Source organism: Physeter macrocephalus, chromosome 3 (genome assembly GCF_002837175.3).
Source record: "Physeter macrocephalus isolate SW-GA chromosome 3, ASM283717v5, whole genome shotgun sequence".
In the NCBI taxonomy this organism is placed as follows: Eukaryota; Metazoa; Chordata; class Mammalia; order Artiodactyla; family Physeteridae; genus Physeter; species Physeter macrocephalus.
Window position 1 is genome coordinate 7,393,535 of NC_041216.1, and position 13,585 is coordinate 7,407,119.

The 13,585-nt window shown below is 41.1% G+C and overlaps 1 protein-coding gene across 1 annotated transcript in view; it reads left to right on the top strand.

Annotated features, from left to right (window-relative positions):
- The first annotated feature begins 311 nt into the window (after window positions 1–311).
- Window positions 312–13,585, top strand: part of CLSPN (claspin) — a 30,102-nt gene continuing 16,828 nt past the window's right edge. Inside the window, exons 1-9 of the mRNA XM_007120903.3 lie at window positions 312–456; window positions 3,539–3,647; window positions 4,167–4,615; window positions 5,351–5,512; window positions 6,190–6,267; window positions 6,600–6,672; window positions 7,242–7,350; window positions 7,538–8,118; window positions 12,501–12,692. Coding sequence (XP_007120965.2) covers window positions 433–456; window positions 3,539–3,647; window positions 4,167–4,615; window positions 5,351–5,512; window positions 6,190–6,267; window positions 6,600–6,672; window positions 7,242–7,350; window positions 7,538–8,118; window positions 12,501–12,692 — 1,777 coding nt within the window. The 5' untranslated portion in view covers window positions 312–432. The remainder of the gene's footprint in view (window positions 457–3,538; window positions 3,648–4,166; window positions 4,616–5,350; window positions 5,513–6,189; window positions 6,268–6,599; window positions 6,673–7,241; window positions 7,351–7,537; window positions 8,119–12,500; window positions 12,693–13,585) is intronic.

Genomic DNA, 13,585 nt, shown 5'->3' on the forward strand with positions numbered 1-13,585 from the left:
CCTGGAGTGCTTACTCCTCAAAATGCATTTGATGGGAGCTGCCGCGCTACCGTAAAGGTCAAAGGTCAAAGATCACCGCTCGCACGGTAACGTCTTGCAAGGCCAGAGGGTCTGGCCGCCAGGCAGCCAGGACACCTCCATCCTCCCCCTGCCTCAGTTGACAAGAGGAGCCGCGACCCGCCAACCTAACCCAGATTATATTCAACAGACCGGCCGAAGGAGCTTCGATTGGTAGGACCGGATGGGGGCGTGGCCTTATGTAAAAGCCTCCTCCGGATTGGTGCAAATCGTTGAAGGCGGAGCCTCCACTTCGGCTGGGCGCGAAAGCTCGAACGCCGCTACCTGGCAGGAGACTGAGGGAGCAGCTGTGTCCCGGGTGGGGGAAGCGGAGACCTGCTTCTTCCCGAGCGGCGCGCTGCGGAGGCCGGAGTCATGACGGGCGAAGTGGTTTCCGAGGTGAGTTTATGCACTTGCCTCTATCTGCAGCTGCGGAGGCCCGGCTCGGAGGGGTGGGGTGGGGCAGGGGTCGAGCCGGCCGAGTGGGTCGTGGAGGCTGGGAGGACTACAGCTCCCGGTGTGTACCGCGGCGGCTGGGCTTCGCGGCCCCGCGGAGATAAAACCATGGGCCCCGCGCGCTCGGGACCCCGCGGTCGATCCCAGCGCTGGGGTCCCCGCGCCTCGGTCCCCTCGGGGAGGTTGCTCCTGGTCTTTGCGGCGCGCGCAGCTCGCCGCCAGCCTCTGCTCAGCCTGCTCATCCCGCCCCTTTGGCGCGTTTCCTGCGGCGGGAGCTCTTCCTCCAACTGCGCCCCCAAAAGGAGGAAGGACCAGGCCGAACCGGGCCGCTAGGGTGAGGGGCAGCATTAACTGTAAATGGACGGCGGGAGTCTTAGAGACTTCGAAATTGGGTCTGGAAGAGGCCTCTGAGGTCATCACACAGGGTCCCGAGAGGTGAAAGTACCAGTCTCGGATCCTTCCGGGAAGTGACTGGCTGGTCGCTGTCGGAATTGGCCTAGAAACGACATCTGTTTCCAGATCTGTGTTCTTTTCTGGGGCTGGGACTGGAGTGAGACACTCGTCTTAGGAGCAAAATTTAACGGGGCGCTTCAAGATAATTTTTAAAATTTATTTTTACTGAAGTATAGTTGAATTATAATGTTGTGTTAATTACTGCTGTACAGCAAAGTGACTCAGTTATACATATATGTACATTCTTTTTCTTATTCTTTTCCATTATGTTTATCACAGGATATTGAATAGAGTTCCCTGTGCTATACAGTAGGACCTTGTGGTTCAAGATAATATTTTAATGCAGTATTTTAAAAAATAAAAATTAATGCAAAAAATTGCATTATTTGATTTTGAACAAAATATCAAACTTTGAAATGAAGACAAGATCCGACCCTGTGTTTGCACTACTCTGTCTCACTCACCTCACACTCATCCTGGCCCTGGTTCCAAAAAAACTTTATTTACAAAAACAAGCAGCTGACCTCATGAGTCATAATTTGCCCATTTGATTTTTAATTTTAATATTGCACTAAAATATCTTGATTACTGAGTGTTTTGAGACCTTCTAGCCTCACCCTGTTCCTGGCCCTGACTGTTGCTGGTTCTGCTGCAGATTGCCTAGAATACAGTGATTAAGAGTATCACCATGGGGCTTCCCTGGTGGCGCAGTGGTTGGGAATCTGCCTGGCAATGCAGGGGACACGGGTTCGAGCCCTGGTCCGGGAGGATCCCACATGCCGCGGAGCAACCAAGCCTGTGTGCCACAACTACTTAGCCTGCGCTCTAGAGCCCACGAGCCACAACTACTGAGCCCACGTGCCACAACTATTGAAGCCCGTGCGCCTGGAGCCTGTGCTCCGCAACAGGAGAGGCTGCCGCAGTGAGAAGCCCGCACACCGCATCGAGGAGTAGCCCCTGCTCGCTGCAACTAGAGAAAGCCCGCAGGCAGCAACGAAGACCCAATACAGCCAAAAATAAATAAATAAATAAATCTATTTTAAAAAAAGTATCACCATGTATTGAGCTATGTGGTTACCTGAACTCAGTTTCCATATACACAAATAGTCTTACTGCTTTCCATTGTTGGGAGGATCATCAGCATATACATCATGATCCTCAGTGATATTCCTCCGTTTGTGTTATTTTTGGTTTTAATTTTAATAATTGTACTAAACATTCAAATCAATTTAATAGTTGTTTGAGAAACCATTAGGGTGAGGCCTTGTGACCTATGACATTACAGACGTATTTTCCCCCTTATTAATAAGTTGATTCAGAGTTCTGTGAACTAAGCTTGGTCACTAACTAGTCAAGTCACCCAACATACCCCCGTCTCCTTAGATTTTTCACTTGTGGCTTAAAAAAACTTTTTTGGGGGTGCTGAATTTCAGACATAAACATCGAAAGGCTGTTATAATGAACCCATCACCTAACTCCAGCAATTATCAAATCATGCCAATCTTGTTTCATTTATACCCCCACCCACTTCCCCTCTTACTGGATTATTTGGCAGCAAATTCCACACATATTTCATCCACAGATATTTCATCATGCATCTCTAGAAGGTAAGGGCTTTCCAAAAAAGATAACTACTATATTATTACCATACCTAAAAAATTTAGAATTATTGCTTGATATTAAATAGCTAATCAGTGTTCAGATTTCTTTGACTCATACATATACTTTCAGTTTGAATTAGGATCCAAACAAAGCCTGCATATTGCAGTCGGTGATATGTGTGTGTGTAAATATCTTAACTCTCTTTATGAGTCCCCCTCCCTCTCTTTTTTCTTGCAATTTACCGTTAAACCACAGTTTGTCCTATAGAGTTTCCCACATCTGGATTGCCTCTCTGTGATGTTATTTATCATGTCATTTGGATACACTAAGAAACAGTTCACACAGTAAAATGCAATAAGTGCTTGATTCTTTAAATTTATTTACCATAACTCAAAATAAAGAGTTGGTCCTATAATATCCTTCAAAGGTGAACAATGAATTTTAGTTTGTTTTTTTGTCCAATAATTCTTTTTTTTCTTTTATAAATTATTTTATTTATTTATTTTTGGCTGCATTGGGTCTTCGTTGCCGCACGCGGGCTTTCTCTAGTTGCTGCGAGCGTTGCGGTGCGTGGGCTTCTTCTCATTGTGGGGTCTTCCCTTGTTGTGGAGCACGAGCTCTAAGTGTGCGGCTTCAGTAGTTGTGGCACATGGGCTCAGTAGTTGTGGCTCTCGGGCTCTAGAGTGCAGGCTCAGTCGTTGTGGCTCACGGGCTTAGCTGCTCTGCGGCATGTGGGATCTTCCTGGACCAGGGATTGAACCCGTGTCCACTGCATTGGCAGGCGGATTCTTAACCACTGCACGACCAGGGAAGTCCTGTCCAGTAATTCTTAATGTCATCCTTTTGTTAAACTGCTGTATTGGTTTTTTCTTATTTCAGCCTGATGATCCCATGATAATTTGTGTATCTTTATGTACTTAGAGCTTTCTGTAACCTGCTGGTTAATACAAAGTATATTCTCATTTTCTAGGTTCACCTAGAAATCAATGATTCAAAACTCATTTCACAAGAAGAAGCAGATAGTCCTTCAGACAGTGGACAGGGCAGCTGTGAAACAGTTGGGCTCTTGAGTGAACAAGGTTTGTAACAGTACTTTTATTTTTAGGAATAGAATGTGGGAGCTTGGGTTGTAAGGGGACTGGATTAATTTCATTATTTTCTGATTTATTATTAATGCTTAACCTTGTTTGTTCTGTTTATTATAAAAGCAAAATAATAGTGCTTGTACCCTTTTGAAAATAACCATTTCTATTGTATTATTGAATGTATATAAAGTGTCTAGAAGATACCATATTGCCTGGTTGAATGCATTCATCCTATAATAAAAGGACTTTTAACACCTGCCAGAAGGATCAGAACAGCTTTACACATTGTAAATATATATAATTACATTTCTTAGTAAGAGATATTTTTCCAGGGAAAATGTTTTTCAAAATATATTTTTAGATTTGCTTTGTTAGAATCAGTTCTTAGTGTTAGTTACATAATTTCACAAGGTGATATATCACTGGATAATTGGATATGTTTTTGAGGAGTACGGGGACGAGGAAGAAGGCCAAATGACGGTAGACTCTAAAAAAAAATTGTGTTTCCTCCAGATTCAGATGAAGAGATATTTGTGAGTAAGAAATTGAAAAGCAAGAAGGTGCTACAAGAGAGTGATTCTGAACGAGAGGGCACAAATGCCTCTCCAGAGAAAACTACCTATGACAATATAGAGGAGGAAGATAAGGAGAACTTACATGCTGGAAAAAATGGAAAAGTCAGAAGGATTTACAGAACTCTGGTGAACAGTGATGAGAGTGACATCGAGGAGTCTTTGTGTCAGGAAAATCTTGAAACCCAAGTGACACCTTGCTTAGAGCTGAGTCTCCAATCTGAAAACTCTGTGGATTTTACAGTTGACAGAAAGATTTCCAGAAAACCCATACATGATAAAGAAGGAATTGGAGGAAAAGCAAAAGTAAAATCAAAGCGAAGACTTGAGAAAGAGGAGAGAAAGATGGAGAAAATTAGGCAGCTGAAAAAGAAGGAAACAAAAAATGAGGTACATTTAAAAGAATAATTTTCTGTTTCTAAGGCAGGTTAATGTTTTAGAAAAAGTTGCTTTTAGGAAAAAAAGTTGCTTTTAGTTCTTGAGGTTGTTTCTGCACTCAGGATATACCTTCGAGTTGATTGTCTTGCAATGAGGTATGTGATTTCAAATCCGTTGGTCTCATTCTCCATTTTGGATATGAGAGGACACCTTCCAAATAAATGGGTTTCTGATTTTCTTTGTGAGCACGTGGGGTTATTCTTTGCTGCTTCTGATCTGATGAAAATAACTTTCATAGGATTTTTTATGCCTCCATCAGTCAAAAGTCTTGTTTGCTAACTGGAAAAACCATCCTCAAATTTTATAAGCTAGTTGCTTAATGAAGTATTTAATTGACTTTTCAAAAACAAGTGTACTATTTATTAAGTTAGTTTTGGACAGTTGTGTAAAATCACAGCATGGACTTCAAAGGATGACTATGGATTAGGAACCAGTGATAATGTTCTAGGATGCCATATACTTGAAGCATGAGCTTTTTCTGTCCTGATGCAAATTGCTATAGGGTGTTGTAAAAGGACTTCAAAGGATGACTATGGATTAGGAACCAGTGATAATGTTCTAGGATGCCATATACTTGTCTGTTGATGAAGCATGAGCTTTTTCTGTCCTGATGCAAATTGCTATAGGGTGTTGTAAAACATTGGATTTGAAAATGATTGGATCTTGCTTTTTCTTTGTGTTACCCAGGAAGATGATGTGAAACAGCTATTTAATGACAGTGGCTGTCTACTTGTGGATAAAGACCTTTTTGAAACTGGGTTGGAGGAGGAAAATAACTCTCCATTAGAAGATGAAGAGTCATTAGAATCGATAAGGGCAGCTGTGAAAAACAAAGTAAAAAAGCACAAGGCAAGTAAAAGATGACTACAATTAGAGCTAACCCACTGCTTCTAACCTTTGCTTTGTTTTCTGATTTACTGTTGGAACCTTAATTTTTTTTTTAACTGAAGAAAAACACGTGTCAATTGATTTAAGTTTTTCAGCTGTTAATTTTGGAATTATGCAGTACAAGTGATAGACGTGCTACCTTGTTTGGGAACTAGTATTTTCATTGCCCTAATAATAATGCTGAGGAAAGTAAGCTACTTTATGTTTTGCAAGAAACAGGTAAAAAAGGGGTCAGAGATGTAAATTTTATAATCTGGTGGCCTCTAGGAAATGAACCTATAGGGTTTCGGGAAGGGTATCAAAGAAGCATCAGTCAAAGCATCGTTGTCCTGAGTGTTTGGAAGCATAATCATTCTTCCTGAGATTAGCTTCCTGGAAGTCATTGTCCCTCCTTAGGGAAAGATGTAACATAGAGGTGTAAGAAGTGAGGGCCCAAGCTCCACTGGAGACAACTAATGTGTTTTCTAGGCATTAGAGGATGCTGTGTGTCTAACATTTTATATTTGATAATTATTGATTTCTCATTAATATAGCGTGATGTGATGTTGGAGTGCAAAAGCAGTCTTTGCGTAAGCAACATCCTCTTGTGTCAGTTTAATTTTTTTCCCTGTTAATCCATTTGCAATCTTCTCTTTTAGAAAAAGGAACCATCTTTGGAGAGTGAGGTCTATTCATTTGAAGAAGAAACTGAGTTATCAAAAGGCACAACGAGGAAGGTGACATAGAGCCCTATATAGTTGTCATGTTGAGCTCTTTTCCCAGGCGATTGTGGGTTTTTCAGGAATTTTCTTGTGTCTATCGTACTACCCTGATTCCTAGGATATTGCTTTGTACATAGTAGGGACACAAATATGAATTGCATTGAATTAATTCTCTGAGACTTGCAAATAAATGAGCTCCTGAAGTTTATATTGTTTTGATCTTATTAATGCTTACTGTTCCCTCTCCATCCTCTTTTCTTGGAGAGAGCAGACTTTTAAGCGATGAATATCTATCAATCTTTCTGGATAATAGCATTAATGTAGTCTCACTTTTTGTTTTCTTTAAGGAAAGAAAGGCAGCCAAGTTAAGTAAGGAAGCATTAAAAAAATTGCATAGTGAGACTCAGCGCCTTATTCGAGGTAAAGAAACCAGTATGGTAAACACTGAGGCAAATCACATTATTTCTTTGTAAGCTCAACTTGGATGTTGGGGACTTTCCTTTTTTTTTTTAACAATCTTAATATGAATGAGATTATAATAATCAAGTTTAGAATTGATCTTGATGAATGGCCATTGTTCTGAAGCCCCTGGAACATTAGTATAAACTGAGAAAATTTCCGGAACTGTAGTGGTGGTAATGAGGGAGTTTTTTAAAGGGTTGTCTATGGCCTGGCTGCATCAGGATCCCTTTTACAAACCTTCAAATTTATAAATTCTTAGGCCCCACAGAAATTCTGATTCAGTAGGCTTGAAATGGGGTCCAAGAATCTCTATTTTTAAAAAACTTAACTGGATCAATTTGATTTCACAGCTAGTTTTAAAAGCCACTGGTGTTCAGGGAATTTTTTTGTAGTTGGATCCTGCTTTTATTAAAGGCAGGATTGTTTTCTATTTCTGGTGATGGCTTTGGTTGTTTAGTTAACTGAATGTAAAGTGACATTTCAGAATGTACAGTATATGTATTTGCTTGTTTTGTTCCATTTTATAGAGTCTGCACTTAATCTTCCATATCATATGCCTGAGAATAAAACTGTTCATGAATTCTTCAAACGTAAACCCCGGCCCACTTGCCAGGGAAATGCCATGGCACTACTGAAGTAAGAAGCTTCTTTCCTTGTGATTATAATTTTCATAAATATTCAGTTTTGAGGCAAACACCTGGTGTAAAGAGTTCAGATTCCTCACTTCCTTAAAATTGATTTAAACGATTCATTACGTGCTAAGGGATAAGAATGTTTCACGTTTAGGATAATTTTCAACTCCTGGTTATTTTCCCTTCTCTAGGTCATCTAAGTATCAAGCAAGCCATCACAAAGAAATCACAGACACTGAAAATACAACTGAGATAAATAGTGACCACCATAGCAAAGATTCTGAGCAGACAACAGGTGCAGGATATGAAATGGAAATTAATGCACTCCCTGCAGTTTCAAAGGAACCCCGGATCACTACTGGATCAGATGAGTCTGGCAGTAAGGATTTGACAGGAAGTGAAGAGCTAGAAATTCCCGAGAAACAGGAGCAGAGTGATGCTAGACCGTCACCTGGGGACATCTCGGTAGCACAACAGGAATGCAGCTTCCTTGGGAATAAGGACAGTGAGGAGTATCAGGCTGGAGGGCTTGTGGCACCTGAACCTTGTGCCCTGGAGGAAGGAGAAGGCCTGAAAAAAACAGAAGAAGCAGATGAGAAGGTGGAAGAGCCCAGGCAGCAAACTAAATCAGCAGCAGTGGTGCCACCTGAAAAAGTGAGGAGGTTCACTGTGGATAGACTGAAGCAACTGGGAGTAGATGTTTTCATTCAACCTCGGCTGGGTGCTGACAAAGATTCTTTTGTGATACTCGAAGAACCTGAAACCAACAGAGGTAATCCTTTGAATTGTGAGGAGCTTCTCATTTGTTCTGGCAGCTTTCTATTATTTGCCACTGTGGGGGACAGGGAATACAGGAGAAACAAATAATCACACATGGTCTTATTCTACAGATGTACCAGATACAAGATAGAAGTCATTTAGATACATTTGGCAGGGTATTAGAATGTTCTAAACCTTGTTTAAATGGAAACCTGTTGATAGTTAATGTACAAAGCAGGGTACATTGCTGTTGTTTTATGGTATGACTTTGATAAAAGTATTATTCAGTTTTTCACAGTTAGAAGTATCTTGGTTCAGCAAATTGTCTGCAAACCTGAATTTCTTTTCTTTCTTTTCATTCATTCAACAAGTATTAAACTATCCACTACATGCAAGTTGCTGTAAGGCATACTTGAGAAATCTGACGTTTATCCTACACTTAAGGTACACGTTTATCCTACACTTAAGGTACTTACGCTGTAGCCGGGGAGATAAGAAGTAGGCAAATAACAGTAATACGAGGAAGTGACATCTTCTATCATGTCACTGATAATTGGAAAACGTTAAATAACATGGAGAAAAGGGAAGAGTATTCTTTGCTGAAAGAAACATTTAGAGTAAAGCATCATAGGAGTAAAGAGGAGGGATAAGTTTCTTACAGTAGGTGATTAAAGAATAAGTGGATGTAATTACTTGTTCACTACCTTTCCCTTTATACTTTGAGTAGGGATCTTCTGGCTTGTTCCTTACTCTGTCCCCTGTGCTTACACAGTGGATGACACATTGTAGGCAGCCATGTTTACTGAATGAAGGAAAGAATGAATGAATGATCCTTCAAGAGAGAAATCAAGTATTACCCACATTGGGTAGACTTCCTGACTTGGTAAAATTAGGTGTTCCCTCCTCTGCAATGTGATATGATAATTAAGAGCTTAGGGTCTATAGCAAGGTTGGGATCTGAATCTGGATTACACTACTCACTGTTTAAACTTGAGTCTGCTATTTTACCTCTCCAAGGCATCTTTTTAAAAAAATGAAATAACGCTATCTGGTTCACAGGACTTTAGTGAAGATTTGTTGAAATAATGCATACAAGTGGACAGCATAAAGAAACACTCAAATGGTGGCTGCTTTTTCTATTATCAGTGCAATTATTTACATCAAGACTCTCCTTCATTAAATAATATATGGTTGGCAGGTGCTAGGTCAGCCACAGTATCAGTCTTTGTTGATTGAATGGGTGGACTTTGTGGAAGTGGAGAGAAGGACATTCTTAGAAGGGACAGAAAGAGCTCTGTGTGGTGCATATTGGGAGGATGTGTAAGTCAGTTTGACCAGAGCAGTTGGGGGGGTGGAAGGGTTTTGTAACAACTAGCATAGCTCTGTTAGCAAAGAAGTGTGGAAATAAGCTGTTGCCCAGAACAGGGAGAGAAAGTTTTGTTGTGTGGGACTAGAAGTTATCTAGATAGTCTCAGACTAAAAGGTGCGGTAGAACTTTTTGAGTACTTACTATACTAATACTGTGAAATTTTGTTATATGGGACTAGAAGTTTTCTAAACAGTCTCAGACTGAGAAACAGAAAAGGGAAGAAACCTTTTTTTTTTTGCATACCTACTATATTAGACACTGATAGATCTTTTTATTAGTTATCTTTCTTAATTTTCATAGCCCCAGATATTATTTTGCAAATGAAGAGCCTGAGGTTTGGAGAGGTTGGGTAATTTTTCCGACATTACACTTGGCTTATACAGGGAACTAGCACAATGCCTGGCTCATAGTAGGCACTTATTTTTAACTCAGAATATGTTTTCCTTCAGAAATAGTATTTGACATGGATATTGGGTTTCCAGATCAGCCTGTTTCATAATATATGAAGTTAAGATCAACATTTATTCATTCATGCAATAAACTTTTTTTTTTAACTTTTATTTAGCATGGTGTTGGGCGCTGTGTATGCAAGTAAGATGTAGTCCCTTCTCACAAGGAAATTAAAGCCTAGTAGGAGTAACAGGCAGAAAAATTGGATGTTATGTGCTGTGCATACTTTGAGCCTAGAGAAAGAGTTCCTTACCGGGAGTCAGGGAAGCTTCTGAAAGGAGCTCATACCTGAGCTGAGTCCTGAAAGCTGAGTAGGAGATACCAAGGCAGAGAGGTGAGGGAGGGCTTTCTTGGTGGAGGGGACAGACCTACAAAAGACACAAAGACAAGAGAAAGCTCTGGTTAGCTGAAGTGAAGATTGCAAGGAGGTTGCTGACTAGAGGCCAGATCATGCAGGGCTTTTAGGTGGAGACATGAGCTGGAGCAGAGACTTTTCACCTAGAGAGGAGATGAAAGGTTGGGAAAAGACGATGGAGGGAGAGGAGCTTGAACAGGGGTTCTATAGGAGTAGGGTGGTGGTTGAGTCACGTAGTAAAGGGCAAGGAAGAGGGGTGCTCCAGTGGGTTGGGGGATGAAGAGTTTTGAGGGACCTGGCTTTCTCCAGAAGAATGAAGGCAGCTCCTGCCTCACTCTTATTTAAGGTCCTGAGTAATCTTCATCCCCTTCCAGTTCTTTTGTTCTCTTGGCACCAGTGATGAGCTGCCTATTTCTGTTCCCTTTCCACTGCCACTACCTGTTGCTTCCAACTTACTGAAATAATATAAAATGGGATGCAGACTTACAGCTTCTCTCCCTACTCTTTGGTTTGCAATGTAAACATGCCATCCTTTGGAAATGGATTTTTTCTACGAATAAATAATGTTAAGGACTCAGAATAAAAAGGTTTCTTTCCAGTTCTTCTCTTTTTCTACTAAGACGCTCTAGGGAGGGAAAACCCACATCTACATGCTAAGCACAAAACTCCAAAAGGATGATTTGAGCGCATTTTAGAAAAAGAGCCATACTTGGAGTATCTTGGACATTTTATCATGGAAGAGAACGCACGGCATGTGAAAATAGCCAGCATCCCTCAACCCCAAAGGAGCTTTTCTTCCTCTCCTTTCCTTTCTGTCAGCTCTTTTACACCAGATCCCACTATGGTTTGATTGACTTGTTAAACAGAGTGAGAGAGGTAACAGCTAGCTGAGGGAGAAAGGAAAAAATGTTCTGAGCAATAGCAGTGGGGAAGAAGGGAAAGGCCCTGTTGCTATTAGACCATTGAACTCATACTACGTGTGTGTGTGTGTGTGTGTGTATTCATATTCCCATTTATATACAAGTTGGGCGTGTGGTACAGGGACCACTTCTAACTGGGATTTCCTTTCTGATTGTACTGATTATATCTGTAAAATTTTCACGAAGAAACTTTTCCAGTCCTGCCGCTGACTTACATCACTCATTGCATTGATTGTTATTTTCTTTTTCCATTTTTTAAATTGACCTTACTCGTATTTAGTGAGATTGCTAGTAAGCAGTGAAATGTTCAAAGAAGGGAATTTTTCAAAAGGAGACTGAAACCCATGAGAAATTAAGCCCTTGAATAATTGAGGAGTATGGTATTTTTTCTACCAGCTTAATACTTTTTTAAAAAGAATTGCACATTTTTATTTTTTTATTATTTATTTATTTAATTAATTTTGGCTGTGTTCTTCATTGCTGCACGCGGGCTTTCTCTAGTTGTGGTGATTGCGGGCTACTCTTCGTTGTGGTGCGCAGGCTTCTCGTTGAGGTGGCTGCTTCTCTTGTTGTGGAGCACGGGCTCTAGGCGTGCGGGCTTCAATAGTTGTGGCGCGAGGGCTCAGTAGTTGTGGCTCGCAGGCTCTAGAGTGCAGGCTCAGTAGTTGTGGCACACAGGTTTAGTTGCTCCGCGGCATGTGGGATCGTCCTGGACCAGGGCTCGAACCCATGTCCCCTGCATTGGCAGGTGGATTCTTAACCACTGAGCCACCAGGGAAGTCCGTATTTTTATTTTTTTAACATCTTTATTGGAGTATACTTGCTCTACAATGGTGTGTTAGTTTCTGCTTTATAACAAAGTGAATCAGCTATACATATACATATATCCCCATATCTCCTACCTCTTGTGTCTCCCTCCCACCCTCGCTATCCCACCCCTCTAGGTGGTCACAAAGCACCGAGCTGATCTCCCTGAGGAATTGCACATATTTGGAAACTTCATTGTAAATTTCTACCCTAAAATGAAGCTGACCTCCCTGAGGAATTGCACATATTTGGAAACTTCATTGTAAATTTCTACCCTAAAATGAGTTTTGAAGTATATTGAGGAAGTTGCAGCAGTCCATTAGTTTGGGTTAAGTTATATGAATTGGACACAGGTGTTGGTAGCAAAGGAGATTTTGGTATTTCTCTGTGTGTGTTTTTTTCACTACAAGTTTGTTGAACTTAAAAAACATAGCTTGTAATTCTTAACTGGAATCTTAAAGGCAGACTGACATACTGGTTGGCGTTTGGTTTAGAACTGGAAGCCTTGAAGCAGCGTTTCTGGAAGCATGCTAATCCAGCAGCCAAACCCAGGGCTGGTCAGAAGGTGAATGTGAACATCATAGTGAAAGATGTGGGCACTGATGGAAAGGAAGAGCTCAAGGCAGATATGGTACCTGTGACTTTGGCAGCTGAGAAGCTGGATGGAACAAGCCACACAAAACCAGGTATTTGCGTTCATGGGGGTTTCTTTGTTTATTTTTTTGGCTGGGGGCGGGGATGGGTGCCTCACTCTTTGTACTCTGGCAGGTCTTTATGGCTACTGAAGACCCTATAGTGAGACGTTATAGAATCTTTTTCCTTGGAGACTTTGGAGATGGGACAGCAGTACCTCTAGCATGATTCATGTGTGTAGCATTACCTAGTTGTGTGGGGTGGGTAAGAGGAATTATTTCTTAAACTAACCTTTGTCTTATTGTTTAAAAATATATATCCGGGCTTCACTGGTGGCGCAGTGGTTGAGAACCCGCCTGCCGATGCAGGGGGCACGGGTTCGTGCACTGGTCCGGGAAGATCGCACATGCCATGGAGCGGCTGGGCCCATGAGCCATGGCCGCTGAGCCTGCGCGTCCGGAGCCTGTGCTCCGCAACGGGAGAGGCCACAACAGTGAGAGGGGAAAAAAAAAAAAAAAAAAAAAATATATATATATATATATATATATATATCCATTGTAGAAAATACATGGAATAAACAAAAAACTTCTACAGTTCTCTATCAGAGACATCTTCTGTAACCATGTTTTATATCCTTTTAAACTTTTTGCATGTATTTTTTAAACAGATAGTACGTGTCTGTTTAAAAAATAAAACAGTAATGCAGTCATACTGTGCATTCTGCTTTGTAATCTGTATTAGGGACAGGTCTGTTGTTTCCACTCCCACTTTGAAAATACGAGTAATATATCACATAGAAAGAAATTAAAACACTGAGGAAAAGGTATAAAATGAAAAATTAGTCTTCCCAAAGGCAACTTAACAATTTCTTGTGTGTTCTGGGAAAATTCATTTGCATATGCCATTGTGTGTGTGTGTGTGTGTGTGTGTGTGTGTGTGTGTGTGT